Source organism: Drosophila willistoni, chromosome 3R (genome assembly GCF_018902025.1).
Source record: "Drosophila willistoni isolate 14030-0811.24 chromosome 3R, UCI_dwil_1.1, whole genome shotgun sequence".
Taxonomy (NCBI): Eukaryota; Metazoa; Arthropoda; class Insecta; order Diptera; family Drosophilidae; genus Drosophila; species Drosophila willistoni.
The window spans coordinates 29,984,905-30,000,460 of record NC_061086.1 but is presented as its reverse complement, the minus strand read 5'-3'; the positions used below and the strand labels follow the sequence as shown (position 1 = coordinate 30,000,460).

General features: G+C 36.1%; 1 protein-coding gene across 6 annotated transcripts; it reads left to right on the top strand.

Moving 5' to 3' along the window:
* Nucleotides 1-123: 123 nt before the first annotated feature.
* On the top strand, nucleotides 124-14,796 carry LOC6649701 (fasciclin-1). Of its 6 annotated transcripts, XM_023179609.2 has the most exons (16): nucleotides 125-196; nucleotides 1,484-1,748; nucleotides 6,640-6,769; nucleotides 7,070-7,239; nucleotides 7,321-7,720; nucleotides 7,776-7,936; nucleotides 9,434-9,442; nucleotides 10,090-10,098; nucleotides 10,482-10,636; nucleotides 10,703-10,793; nucleotides 10,862-11,082; nucleotides 11,146-11,308; nucleotides 11,366-11,513; nucleotides 11,681-11,716; nucleotides 11,868-11,993; nucleotides 13,757-14,796. In XM_023179609.2, the coding sequence occupies exons 2-16, from the start codon at nucleotides 1,629-1,631 to the stop codon at nucleotides 13,759-13,761; spliced, it is 1,944 nt and encodes a 647-aa protein (XP_023035377.1). In that variant the 5' UTR covers nucleotides 125-196; nucleotides 1,484-1,628; the 3' UTR covers nucleotides 13,762-14,796. The 6 variants fall into 6 exon arrangements, with proteins under 6 accessions (XP_023035374.1, XP_023035377.1, XP_023035373.1 ...); XM_023179606.2 differs by lacking the exon at nucleotides 13,757-14,796 and having other exon boundaries at nucleotides 124-192; nucleotides 11,868-12,162; XM_023179605.2 differs by lacking the exon at nucleotides 13,757-14,796 and having other exon boundaries at nucleotides 11,868-12,162.
* Nucleotides 14,797-15,556: the final 760 nt, after the last annotated feature.

Genomic DNA, 15,556 nt, shown 5'->3' with positions numbered 1-15,556 from the left:
GGAGCAAATCAAATTTTATGGCGAATATTCAACTTTTGCGGCGAATATTAAATGATTTACTTTTTAGAGCTGGTCACACTGCAAATTTTATTTGGCATTTTTCGATTTTTACAACTTGGTCACACCTCCCGTGTCGCGGGCGATTGTTGTTTTTGTTTTCGAAGTGAGCGGGTGTGTTTCGCGGTCGACAAAGTTGGTAAATTTTGTGAAATTGTAAAAAAAATTTAAAATTGAAAAATTATTTAATTTGGATTTGCTTGAATTAAGTAACAGTGTTTAAATTCCCATGAGCATATTGCATTTGCATCTTATATTTTGTGTGGTCTTCTATCCATCTGATTGAAACCTGTAATATTTGTAAGCTGCTGCAGGTGCTTAGTATAGATTTTCCTGTGCTTAATCAAAAAAGAAGTTCTCAAACGGTGCTCTTTTGTTTATTGATTTATTCGTGTGCTTGTGCCTGTGTGTGTGGGTGACCGTCTTTTCTTTTGCCTCAAAATTAATAAAAAGAAGTGTTACAGCTTTCTTATGCAACTGCATAATTAAGTTCGTTTTGAAGATTTTTTGCCCTTTTTTGAGCTCAAATTCCAAGAATAGATTTTCGGCTGAAATCGAATTGAAAAAAAGCGGTTTGACTGGGGGAAAAAGCGCAGCTCAGCAGCAGCAATGAGCAAATAGAAAGGAATGTGTAGAATAAAAAAAATTAATATGCAAAAGTAATTATTGAAGAAAAACTATAAGCAGAAAAGGAAAAACAAATAATACTAAGCGCAGCTTTAGCGTTTGATGCCTCTGATTCTGATGACATAACGGTATTTTGCTGGATGTATGCGTGTGTGAGAGCGAGAGAGATGCTTAGTGTGCAGAATTATGTGGTATAACAAAAAAAAAAACAACAACCTTCGAAGCAAGTAGAAGCCGCAGCAGCAGCAGCTTTAAAGCGCCGTCGCACAGTGGAATTAAACTGATTGAATATTTAATATTATTTTATATCAAATTTTAATTGATGGTATCCTAATTCTGTTTCGTAATTTCCACCCAGTTTAAGTGAAACATTGTCAATTCCATTGAAGGCCAATTCAATTAAATTTTATCGATAAATTATAATTCTTACATAACTTTTTTTATATTTTAACGAAAGAAAACTTTCTGTAGAAAAACTTTAATATTTCTAATTTCATTGGAAAACTAAAACGGTATTACATAAGCTTTTTAGTTTTTTGGCTGTAAATTTAAATACAAAGCGAGATAGGTTTTTAATTCAATTTTTTCCACAGTGCGTTAGCCGGCAGGAAGTTGCGATGCTTTCGCTTATTTTCTTTTCTTCTCGCATTTCGCCGAATTTACTGTTTTGTTTTTAAGAGCTTGTTTTCATAGTGACAGAGCTCTCAGAGGGCTTCATCTCAGGAGGGGGGAGGAAAAGTGGTTGTTGTTGTTATTGTTGAATGCATAATTTATGCGAGTGTTTGCCTTTAAATTGCAGATCTGTATCTTAGAAGCAGCCCAAATAACATAATACTGCCACACACCACCACCCTAAAAAGTCGTCTTCGTCGTAGTTGTCGTCGTTTCTCGTGAGAAGTGCCGTTGGAAACAAAAAAACAAAAAAAAAGAAACAAAATAGGAAAATGTTTTTGACTTGCCGTGGGCTGAGTGCAGCAGCACTTTTGCTACTCCTAAGCTGTTTATCTTATGCAGCTGGTGCCGAATTGGCAGACAAATTGCGCGATGATTCGGAACTTTCACAGGTAAGTCAAGTCATTTTTAAGTAAATATTTTCATAGGTGAGTAGCAGCAGCAGTTTGCTCCTCCCCCTCTACCTTTTCCAACACTTAACCATCATTATCATCATCATCATCTGCGTCGTCTTTGCCGTTGGTTGACACATTTCGTCTATGCCTAAGAAGCGGCGGCGGGGGCTGCTGCCCTTGAAACGAAAAACCTTGATAGAAAGAGATAGAGAGCCTAAAGAGCCTGCGCAAAAGAGATGGCACTAGGCTATGATGCACAGGTAGCCATTGAAAATGAGAATGAGAATGCGTCTGTCCTTGTCCTTGACCTTTTGCCTTTTCACTTGTTGTTGTTGCTGCTGCTGCAGCCAGGTGCCTTTTGGCTGCTGGGAGAGAGAAAAAACAAATCAATGTTAGTAAAAAAAAAAAAACCACATAAAAAATATTTATACTCCAGTTACAAAGTCCAGTCAACTTGTCTTGGCCACATTAGGTATGCATGGCAGATTCTATTATGTAAAACAGGCAGAGAAAAAAAACCATAACTAAAACTACATAAATTAAGCGTACAACAGACAAGTACCGACCGACAGACAGAAAGACAGACCGAACGACCGACCGGCCGGCCGTTGACGCTGACTGAGCATAACAGTTTTCTATTTAGTTTACCCTTTTTACACCTTCACACACAGTCTCACATTGGAAAAACACATAAAAGTGTAAAAAGTCAGAAGCCAACAAAGGTAACCAGCTAAAACAACAAAAACAGAAATATATAGGTAGGTACACACACACATACAACATAAAGTACATCCATTTATACATTATGTGTACCTATTGTATGTACTCTGACGTTCTACTCTGCTAAACATTTAATACCAACCCAAAATGTTGCCAAGCAAAAGCAGAAAAAAATTACTAAAGCCAAAGAAAATTTCACAATTGAAAAGAAAGCGTGCGACAGTCTGAAGCCCATAATTTGCTATTGCAACTGCCACTAGAGACTTAGACTAGACGAGACCTGCAACAAAAGAGACTAAACCTACCTTTTATTAATAAATAATTTCAATTTCAAGAAACATATTTTAGAGAATCCACAAATAACTAGAGTAGTTGGCTCTTTCTTTAATTATTTAGATCACTCATGTATTTATTACATATTAACTATATACCTAGTAGTTTAGAATTTGATTTGCTCTCATTATGCTAGCAGTTCTCATGGTGTTGAAAAAAGGAGAATAAAAGGGGTCAACTTGTGGTTTCGCTTGGTAGAATGCAAAACTGAACTAAGCAGAAGTTTAATTTTGTTTTAAAGAATCAAATTACGTACGCATAATTCATAATTTCATATGAAATGTCATTAAAAGCCAGTTGGTTGATCTTCCGCTGACTGGCATGTGCGGGCAGACGGTCGGTCGACCTCCTGCACTGACCCCCAACTTCCTGTTGCATGGTCACTGGCATTGCATCGTCTTGGGGTTTTTTTTTTGTTATTATTAATTTAAATTTTTGTAACCTTTGACTGCAACTGCAACTGGAATTGGTATTGAAGGCGGACACGCCTAGACACATACACTTGCTGAATGCTAAGAGAAAACAAACAAACAGAGGGGGGAAGGTGTGGTGTGGTGTGTGAGTGGAACTCGGATAGACTGACGCACATCAACACACAATCATCAACCAGGGGAGAGCAGGCAGGCAGCATCGAATTCAATTGAATTTAATTTAAGATTACAATACCGAAACCAAGATGCGCGTTATGTGTGCGGCGATATGATGAGATGTGATGAGCCTTCCATTCCCATTCCCATTACGATTTCAATTCCATGTCATGAATGACCTTAATGGAGCCATAAGTGAAACACATGCTCAAATAGAGAGAAGATATGATCCATTAGACAAACCTTCTCTCTCTCTCTCTGTGTGTGTGTGTGTGTGTGTGTGTGTCGCGTGTGGGCGGGAAAATGGCCTCGCATCTCGCTAACGTTCCTCCCTATTCATTCTCCTTCTGTTCCTACATTGCCTCCTTCATTTACCTCCTCCCCAATGACACCAATTAAAAAGAAATGTGCCTTCGGCCGGCTCAAGGGGTTGCTCTGACTCCATGGCCATGTCTCTGGCTACTGCAATTATATTCCAAAAAACTCACATATACATATGCACATTTATGTATGTATATGCATAATTTGTACCAATTAAATTTATTTATACAAACATGCACATAAAAGCATTTTATGCATATGGAGGCGAAACAGAAGGAAGGAAATCGATATAGCCCCTCGATCCGCTAATTAATATTAGTGCACTTCATTTCATATTGAAAATTGAATATTTCCACTCAAACGCACACACACACACCACAAGCTCAAATGTTGCATTTGTTGAGTAATATTTATGTAGATTTCGATATAAAATTTTCATTTTTCGGTTTTGATTTCGTTGTTTTTGGTTTGTTGTTTTGCCGTCTAAAGAACAGAGTTTACAAATTTGGCTAAAAAAAAAATACTTTCAAATTATCGCAAAACTTTCAACTGTTTCGGCGGTTATTTTTCTATCTTTCAGAGCACTGCCAAATCCTTCAGGCGTCTAATGCCAGTTAGGGTAAGCTGCAACAACAAGAACAACAAAAAGAAACACAAGCACCCCAAACAACAACTTCATAAATTACATGTTTGGTTTTTGAAATTTATGTATATATGGATTAATTAACAGTCTAAAAGAAGCATTTACGACTTCTTAAACTATATAGATCCTTTTTTTGCCTCAATAGTTCCCTTTAGTTAAGTCAATATCATAAATAGGCGAGCTATTCATACATAGGTAGAAACGTCAGGTCAGGTGATGCAGGATATACTCAAGTCGGGACTAAAACTTACTTCATTAATTCAAAATTGGCCAACAAGGGTTGTTGTGTGTGTGTGCGTAATGTCCTGACGTGATTGCCCTCAATGTGGGAATGGGGGGAAGTAGTGGAAATCGACATGGCTTGAATTGCATTGGCCAAAAATATTGTTTGCACCGCCGTCTGGCTCTGACTCATGCCCTTGACTCTTTCTCTCTCTCTCTCTTCTTCTCTCTAACTCGCAGTCTTTATATATGTACATATTTATCCCTAAGATATGCGGGGGATGCAAACGTTTTTGGGGTCATTGGCACCGTTAAGCAAAAACTTTTTGGTTTGCATGGTAAATGAAGCAGATTTTCTCTCCCCGCCAAGCCAAAAAAAAAGGGGGAAAGATTGAAAGACTCAACGACAGGATAATGCTCTAACAATTGTGGCAAATTGTTAGTAAGGACTCCCCGGAGAGGCCATCTGGCTACAGTATTTTGTATCTATCTGAATATTAGATCTACAAAAGGGGCTGAAACTCATTAAGATTGATTTGAAAAAAAAGCACACACACACATACACATTTGATAATGGAAATTTATGAAAGTAATTGCATCTAATTGTCCCATTGTCAGATATGTAGATGAAGATTATATGATAAAGATCTAAAGGCTAGGTGACATAATGAATATTGTGTTGACAGAAGGCCATTATTGTATAAGGGTAGAAAGCAGTTTGGCAACTGCAACACTGACAAAAAAATATTAGCTAAAAAACCAAACGAAACTGACAATAAATTGAATAGTTGAAATATTTGTATTTGAGAGATTTCAATTCATTTAACTAAATTCTATATGCCTTTACTTTCTTTTTGATCCAATTTCTCAAAAACTGTTGATAAAATATCGATTAATCAATGGCTTAAGTAACTACTCGTTATCAATTTTGTATCCAGTTTACTTGTGTGACATATGCCACAATGCACTCCTTCAACTTCACTTGGCCCATTAAGCACTCTCTCTTTCCTGCTCCTTTTGCTGTCTGAAAGATAAGCGCAACCATTTACTGAAATGAAATTGAAACCAGCTTAGGTTAGACCAGTTGGTAGAACAGAATGAACAGGACCCAGGACCAAGAATGGGATAAGTATAAAAACGACAACTGACGTCTCCGATTACCAAAAACAAAAAAACCAAGAAAGAGAACGAGTATAAAAATGTTGTCTACACATACGTAAAAGTATGTAGAAGGAGGGCAGAAAGGAAAATTGGAAAAAAAGGACAACGAAAACCTTTGGAAGGCAAATTGCCATGAGTCACACACGACGAGGACGAAGACGAGGACCAGGCCATAACCATACGCTAAAAGAGGGCACCAAAAAAGGTGTTGTCCTCGCCAGAACCTGCACACACACACACACACACCGCTCTATGCACTAGTTGGCATATTCACTCATAAACTGGACTCAGAATGTGCAGCAGGGCGTGGCGGCGGCATTAGGTGGGAAGCCGCAAAATATGTGGTTGCATGTCATGTCCTGCTTGATGTCCTGTTCTCTTGTTGCCAAGCAGGTGGTGGCAGTGGCGGTGGCGGTGGCGGTGGTGGCCAGAACCACCGGGGTCAGCGTCTGCTATTTAGGGTAGCTGGGAAAATGCATTTTCATGTGTCCTGTCCATAACAGACACACACACACACACACACACACACACAGATAGATAGAGAAACATAGCCTCAATCAATGACACATAAAAACCATTGAACCATTGGCGTGGGGTGAGGGGCAGGGAAATCCAACAACCCTGTTCCTTGCTTACGTAATTGGTTCAATAAACCTTTTTTTTCGCCATGCATAATGTGTTCCGTTTTATTAGTTGTTTCTAGTTGTTGTCGTCATGGCAATTCCTGACTCACAATCGCAATGTTGCCAAAATGCCAAGCAACCAGTCAATCCAACCACCCACCAAATTCACCACCCAACTCACTCCATCATCCCTTGTTGTGCGAGCCGAACAATTTCTTGAACATTAAAAAAAAAATCTCTAACTCACACTTTCTATTTCTTTCTTTTTCTTTTTGCAGTTCTATAGTCTCTTGGAACAGAACCCTGTGGCCAATTCAACGCTAGCACTACGCTCCTGCACAATCTTTGTGCCCACCAATGAAGCCTTCCAGCGTCACACAGGGACTACCCATGTCCTCTATCACATTAGTAAGAATCTGCCAAAAGCAAAAGCAAATCGATTAACAAAAACATGAAAATTCTTTAATTAAGGAGCTTAATTACATTTACTTTGCTTTCATTGGACAAAGAAGAACATTTCTGAAATCTTTGGTCTTTATGTAGTCATTTCACATTGCTTTCAGTGAGAAAGAAACTTAACTCTTTTTAATTTTCATACTAGACTTTATAAAATAAAGCATGGATTTCAAATGAACTTTGAACAAAGCAAATGATGATGATGATGATGCATAGCTAATTAAATATTTATTCGACTATTTCAATTTACAGCTACCGCGGCATTCAATAAAGATCAACTGCCAAACAGTGTGTCATCCGATATGGAAGGCAATCCGCCGCTGTTTATCACCAAGAATCGTAATGGTGACATCTTTGTGAACAATGCACGTATAATTCCCTCCCTCAGTGTGGAGCTGACCAATCGCGAGGGCAAACGTCAGGTCAGTTGTTGTTGTTGTGATGTGATGCGATTTATTTAGTCCAATTGATGAATGACTTTCCAATTGTCGCCCCTTTTGCAGGTTATGCACATCATTGACGAAGTGCTAGATCCACTTACTACGCTGTCAACTGCCCAGGTTCAAATCACCAATCCGGATGCCCTTGAATTTATGCAGAAAGCCGATTTGCTCAATATAGGTGAAAGCCGTTTGCGCACCTATCGTAACCAGGTGCTGATGGCCAAAAAGGAATCGTTATTCCAAGCCGCTGGCGCTCACACCTTCTTGATACCAATCGATGATGGCTTTAAGGTTGCCACTCGCAGCAGTCTGGTGGATGCCAAGGTTATTGATGGTCATGTTATACCAAACACTGTCATCTTCACTGCCGCCTCGCGACACGATGATCCCAAGACATCGGCCGCCTTTGAGGATTTGCTTAAGGTTACCGTTAGCTTTTTTAAGCAAAAGGATGGCAAAAGTAAGGACAACGAAATATCTAGAGACCATTCCCCACTAACAATTGTTATTTTCAGTGTATTTCAAGTCGAATACTCTTGTTGGCGATGCCAAGCATGCAGAGGGTGTTGTCTTGGCCGAAATTGTAAAGGCCAATATTCCAGTTAAGAACGGTGTAGTCCATTTGATTCAACGTCCCCTGATGATCATCGATTCAACAGTCACACAATTTCTACAGGTAAGAATGCATTTAACAAAAAGGGATTGGCCAGACACTTTGACACTCACACCAGAACCCACATAGAGAGACTGATAGTGCCATTAGCTTGTGATAAGGCTCGGCATTGCGATTGGCTAGTCACGCACCAAGAAATACAATCACACACACACACATACACACAACATACACATACATGAGATAACACTTTTCTTTGCATTTAGCTGAGTCGCCCTTTATCGATGAAAATGCAATAGTTTCTAGCTGTTGCTTAAGTTTCCCAGACGACTTAATTGATTGCAAGGTCAAAAAACAAACAAAACAAAATGCACAACAACAAAAAAACTCCTTGAATTTGATTGCTTTTACCTATGTAATTCAAGCCCAGAGTCTGATTTTACTTAGAACTGAATTCTTAAACCAAAAACAGAAAAAAAAAGCCAAACATATTTGGCCCAAAGAAAACTCTTAAATTCGGTTCCATGTAAAATCAAAAGAAAAAATTTTATTTTAAAATAATTTTTAAAATATAAATTTTATTTTAAAAAAATTTTGGGTGTAATGTAAGTATTGCCAAACCAACCAACCAAAAAAATCAAATGATTCAAGCTATGTATTATAGCCATTCAATGTGTATTCGATGTAAACTACCAAATCAAATTTCTCCATATAAATTCTCTGTCTCTCTCACTGTTTGAATGTTCATTCATGACATGAATTGTTTTTTTGTCTTTGGGCATAAAATGAGGCCATTGCGCTCATATTCGATCAACAAAATTTGATATCATCTATGAAATTGGCAAAAAACGAAAAACGAAAAATTGCACATTTTGCGCTAAGCTTGGTCATTCTGTTGCCTCCAGTCTAGGTCATCAAGACATATGAGAAACGAAAACTTCATTCATTACCATATCTCTATATATACATACATATATTGAATGTACTGAATTGGATACATACATACATATATATATATACCCTTAAAAGCAGCAGAACTAATCGGAATCAGTCATTATATTGGCAATGTTCCCTTTTCCTCCCTGCCTACCTTTTGTCATCTTAACTCAAAGAACTCGCCAGATCGTTTCGTTCACTCGCTCGCTCGTTCGCTCAGTCGTCGGCATGCTTTGATCTGATTGTAACTATAGCTTTAACCTATATCCTTAACCGCCCCCCTTCCCGTATCCCCCTCCTCATGGGCATACATACATACACTCACTTGGTCGCCGTACGTCATCTCGTTTTTCATTTTTTGGAAATTGCTCTCAACTGTTTTTCTGTTTTTACTCGTAGAGTTGTTTCGTTGTGTACCTTTTGTGTTTTATCTCTTTTTATTTCTCGACTTTTACCTATTTGCTATAAAATGACTGATCCTGTGACTGATCGTGTTTTTATTTATTTCTTCTCCATTATCTTTCTGTTCTGGTACTATACCAAAATGGCTCAATACATAAATACGATGCACCTGAACTGAAATTGATTCAAAAACCAATTCGTAAAATCTCTATATAAATCCAGTCGTTCAAGGTAACAACAACCAACCGTATATATATTCTCTCATTCGTTAATGATCTGTTCATTCTAATTTTGTGCATGAATATATATGTAAATCTATATTATAAGCAATTAATTTGAGCATGAGCCAAAAAACAAAAAAATGAATGTAGTTGCTTCAACAAAATTTCCCAAAAAATTTCTCAAAAGGCTTAACAAATTAGTTTACAATTTGGATTTGGATGCATATTTTGTAGAGCTTTTCTATGTGTTTAATTTGCTTTAATTGCATAAAAAACAATTCTGAGGTTTGTAATTTGTTGTAGTTGTTATTTGCGGGTGGCATAAAAAGAAAGAATATAAAGTGCACGCCAGAATTAAATAGCGTAAGATTGCATTAAAACTAAAGAGTTCCGTAATTAAATATTAATTAAATATTGACAACAGAAAACGAAACAATGAATTAAAAACTTTATTTCCCTTGTGCCTCATTTCAAACGAATTATATTTAACCACATCCTCTGGCGGAATTTGTGCGCGGAACTAAAATAAAAAAACAAATAATTATTATATATATTGTAAAACGACAACAAACATTTTGTTTGCAATTTGTTGCCTCTGTTCTTCTTCTCTACACACTTCCAATTGTTCTTCTACTTCTACAACGTATAACGGTTTAGTTTATAAACGTAAGTAAATGTTTAAACATTCGCTCTCACCGCACCACAATCACCACCACCGACTCTCTCTCTCCCAAAAGTTGCAATCATTGGTTGGTTACAAATCTTATCAAGATCTTCGCAACATTTTACATTAACCTCATCTCTTCACTTCACCATTTATTGTTTTGCATACCTCAATTGGTACATTTTCTTATTGTTTAAACAAATTCGAATAAATGTTGTCGCTGTTCTAGATGTCTTTGTCCTCAAACTCGTATAGCAAAAGAATTAAACAATCAACAACAACATTGCTTCAGCGTTCCCCATATAATTAGTTTTATTTTTTTTTTTCAATTTGCGAAATTGGTTTTCTTTTATTTGATATATATTTGTGCTTTGCTTTTTTGAAGGAGGATTCGAAGAATGGAGCTTTGCGAAAATTCTATGAGGCTATCATGGACAATGGCGGTGCCGTGCTCGATGATATCAACAATCTGTCTGAGGTTACCATTCTGGCACCGAGCAATGAGGCCTGGAATGCCACATCCATCAACAATATTCTTAGGTAAATTACATACATTTATATTATTTACTAGTAAATATCCTAATTCTTCATTTAATATCCTTGCAGAGATCGCAAGAAGATGATTGAGATTTTGAATATGCACATCATTAAGGATCGTTTGAATGTCGAAAAAATTAGGCAAAAGAATGCCAATTTGGTAAGATCTTTGAATGTTTTTTGCTTTTAGTTAACGTTTTTTAAACATGGGATTCTTCTTTTCGACAGATTGCTCAAGTGCCCACTCTCAATAATCATACGTTCCTATACTTCAATGTCCAAGGTGAGGGCGCCGATGCCCACATAACTGTTGAGGGCGGTGGTGTTAATGCCACAGTTGTCCAGCCAGATGTTGCCCAGACAAATGGTTTCGTGCATATTATTGATCGTGTTTTGGGAGTACCCCATACAACAGTGTTGGGAAAATTAGAATCTGATCCAATGATGAGGTAAGTGATGCTAATTCATCGTAAAAACAATGCTTCTGAGCCATTCCCCTCTCTTTATCACAGTGACACCTACAAAATGGGTCAGTTTTCCAACTTTAACGATCAGCTGAACAACACCCAGCGTCGTTTCACCTACTTTGTGCCCCGTGATAAGGGCTGGCAGAAGACCGAATTGGATTCCCCTTCGGCACACAAGAAGCTTTTCATGCGTGACTTTGCCTATCACGTGAGTAATTTCAGTAACCTTTGTCTTAGTCATTACTAATGCTTTTTTCTCTCTTAGTCAAAGGCGATCTTAGAGCGTCATTTGGCCATTGCGGATCGCGTGTTCACCATGTCGGATCTGGTTAAAATGTCACAACAAACGGACAATGTTGTTCTACCCACTTTCCGTGATTCTCTACAGATTAGGGTCGATGAGGAGGCCGGACGTAAGTATTTTGCTTGATTTTCTTTTTCGGAATGCGTCTTAACTTCTCAAGTGCTTTTAATTTTCGATGCAAATTCTGTGGTTATTGGCTTAACAATGACTAACATATTTTTCCAAATTTCTTGTCTTGCGCCTAACAAAAATAAACTACTAACTTAATATTAATAGATCTACATGATGAGTATGCTAGTCACGAATGGACTGGTAAGTGCTGCAGTTAGTCAAATCCATTGCACAGCTCATGCCACAAATAACAAATAGTCACATCATAGACAAAAAATTAAATATCTTCATTCAAAACACTTTAAACAAAAGCTAAAAATATTAATAATAACTTTTGTGTTTTCTCTTGTAGGCTATGTGATCACATGGAACTATAAGAAGATCAATGTGTATAGGCCCGATGTTGAATGCACCAATGGCATCATTCATGTCATCGATTATCCATTGCTGGAGGAGAAAGATGTGGTTGTGAGCGGAGGTAGCTATCTGACAGAATCAAGCATTTGCATCACCTTGGCCAACCTCATAATGATAACAGTAGCAAAGTTCTTGAACTAAAACTTAAACGCATTCATTAATGTAAATCGAAACTCAGCAAACAACAAACAAACAACAACAACAACCACTACAGCAACAACAACAGTCGTCTACAAAAAAACAAAAACAGAAAACGAATACATCAAGAACAACATTTTTTTAATATGGATAACAATTCGCAACATATTGTTTATATCCTCTCCCACAAAAAAACAAAAGACAAAATCAAAAGAAAACTGTGTCTGTATTATATATGCGCGTCACAAGAAAACACGCCTCGAACCACATTCAGATTGAGGCACGCTCACACTCACCCACACATACATACACACACACACTCACACACCCAGCTCGAAACGAAAATATCTTATCTCAGCTAGTTTTGGCTTTAACATTGGCAGCTTTTTGTATGACGATGAGCCTCCTAATTTTTAAGCATTTAACTAAAACTCTATTGCCCCGTGCTAAGGCCTTATGTATCATATGAAATATATATAAAACTATTATGTCTGATTTTCATTTTATATATATATATATAAATAATCCCTATGTTCGACATAATTGTAATTTACGTTCACGTTGAAATCCCTCCAACATACCCAAAAATCGTTTTGCACGATAAGTTTTTTAAGTTCAATTCATACCCACTATATTATGATTTTAAGTGTACATTTTTTTGTCAATTATTTGTTTTAGTTTATGGAACGAAATATCCATAATGATTTTATGATTTAAATATATATATATATATATGGATTGAGTTAATGTTTAGGTAGAATGTCAACGAATCTCATGGTACATGACATACATAGAATGAAGAAGCAATAAAAGCGCATCACACATAATTGATAAATTTTCTCATACTTTCACTACACATACATACATACAATCACATACACAATTACTATATATGAAACATTAACCTTAAATCGAAACCAAAACAAAAGTCATTGTAAAATTTTTGAACTATGTCGAATATTATAATAAAGTGAAAGTGTTTTTTTTTTGTATACATATATTATTTTCATTGGAAGTGTATGATAAAAGAAAAATTTTAAATTTTAAGCCAAGCATCCTTTAAGTGTCTAATCAGTAACGAATGAATTAAGTTCAAGCAAAACCAAATTGTGAAAGAAAATTGCTATAGAAACCAATATATTATAAAATGTCATCCTGCACTTGGTTATTAGCTCTGCTATGCATGAATTCCAGCCACCAACACACACACATACAAACACATAAACACACTCACACAGAGAGGAATCAAAGCAACTGCAATATATAGGCTAAAAACTATACAGCGTTCCTTTTTGCGCATCCCCCAAAACACCCCGCCCCACCCGTACACCCCAAAACAAGACATATTCACTTAAATACAAAATACGAAAACAACAAAAAACATGAACAAGATTTTGATATATACAATTTTTAACATACATACATATAACGGAAACAAACAAACAAAATTTCTCCCTGCCAGCCCCTGGGCATTAGGTGGGGGGGGCTTTGCAGTTGCATTTTAAACTTTGTATGTATTGTACGTATGTAGTTGTCATGTAAATGTTACAAAACAAAAAACTAGTTTATAGTCTGAACTACTTAGAACAACCCAAGCGCTAACCATAAACAACTCTTTCTATTTCTCTGTCTCTCCCAATCCCGATAATGCTAAAATATATATATATAAATTGATTGTATTTATAGGTTAGACATTTTAACTACCGCGAGACAAACAGACAATTATTATGTAATACATATTAAAAAACACTCTATACAACAAGAACAAGAACTACACCAAACAACCAAGCAACCAACAACAACAACCATCCACATATTTGAATCGTAGCCAGACTCTGTTAAGTTGACGCAGTTGCTTCGTACAGTACCAGTGGCTGTCCTTCCCCCCACTCCTCATCAGACCCACAGATAAAACTACACACATACTATCTTTAGTAGGCAGCGAAGATTAGTTGAGTTTGTAGTAGCGCGCTATACAAGAGTATAAAAAACAGATTGAATGCAATATAAAAACGCTAAAAATGCACGTAAGCTTTAAGAAATTGTTCGGAATACAGAGATAAAAATGTTGTTGAAGGACGACAGGACGTCAAGGATTTGTGTATGGTATGGCGGCAGCCAGTATCTAGTATATATTATATATGAATGTAAAAGGAATTATGTATGTAAAGAGCATTGTATTTGTATGTCGTAGTCAGTAGTTGCACGTTAAGCACCAAGATCGAGTTCAGGGCTCCTTTCATTCCCATTGAGGAGACTTATGAACTTGTATGTTTGTGTGCGGTATGTGTAACTAGTGCCTTACTAAAGATAAACGCATTACCTTAACCTTTATACAAATTTACTCGTAATAAATGAATTATTACCTATTATAAACTATAACAATAAAAAACCAAATCACTAACGTAAAGTGCAAATGGCGGATGTTTATCAGAAACGCTTCAGTTGCTGGCATAGAATTGTGAACTGCATACAATACCGAAAGACAAGTAAACATTAAAGACATATAAAACAAAAACAATACAAGAGAATATATTTATAAAGCCTCATATATAAGTATTCAAGCCAATCACAGATCGAAAATCCATATTTGTAGTTTCCTGCTTCAAAAACAAAACACAAAAAGAAACAAAATATCTCTATAATAATATAATGAAAAAGGAACCACATTTGAGCTACATGCTATTTACACTTACATCCAACACACACACACAAACAGAAAAAGATATATAATATTAAATATTTTTCATAACTTTAATTAAATGTCAATATAAATGTACTATGTACTAAATGTATATGTAGTTTATTTACTATGAAATTCCAAAGATGAAACCCTATATATACATATATATACATACATGGATGTACGAATATATTTAGCAATTGAGTTCTAAAAACGGATTAGACATCTATGCATTACATATATTCTATATCAAAAACCGAAACAGCTAAACTATGGTAAACAACAGTGCAAAATGATATATTATTCCATTTTATTTTATGACAAGCGCTTTTTACGATTTAACAAGAAATCAATTCCATTTGCGAAATCACTAAATGAAATTGTACTTAGCATTAGTTAAACCAATTAAATAACGACATTATTCTAGAACAAAAACCTAAAATAAAAAACAAGAAACAGAAAACCCAAATGTCAACCAAAAAAAAATCTTCTGCAAGCTTAAGCGTAAAATAAAAATTTCAAAATACGTATATGAAAAGTCAACAATTAAGAGTATTTATTATTATTACAATTAAAGTCTTAAATCTTCAAATGGGCAAAGTTTGTAACTAGGTAATTGGATTCAATTTACTAATTACCATTGGAGAAATTTTAAGGATATTTTGTTTTATTTTTTAATTTAAATATTTTCGAAAGCAAAAGAAACGTTTCCTGGTATTCAATTTGTTCTTCAAAAAACTTAGACATCTTTAAATATGGTAAGTATAAAAATATATACGGAAAATGTTGTGCATGCAACAGTT

What these genes read in the sequence shown, in the direction of transcription:
- LOC6649701 (XM_023179606.2), top strand. Translation starts at nt 1,629, where the DNA reads ATGTTTTTGACTTGCCGTGGGCTGAGTGCAGCAGCACTTTTGCTACTC. An exon ending in GGCAAAAGAATGCCAATTTG is followed by an intron (nt 10,794 to 10,861) that starts GTAAGATCTTTG and finishes TCTTTTCGACAG; the next exon opens with ATTGCTCAAGTGCCCACTCT. An exon ending in TGCTAGTCACGAATGGACTG is followed by an intron (nt 11,717 to 11,867) that starts GTAAGTGCTGCA and finishes TTTCTCTTGTAG; the next exon opens with GCTATGTGATCACATGGAAC.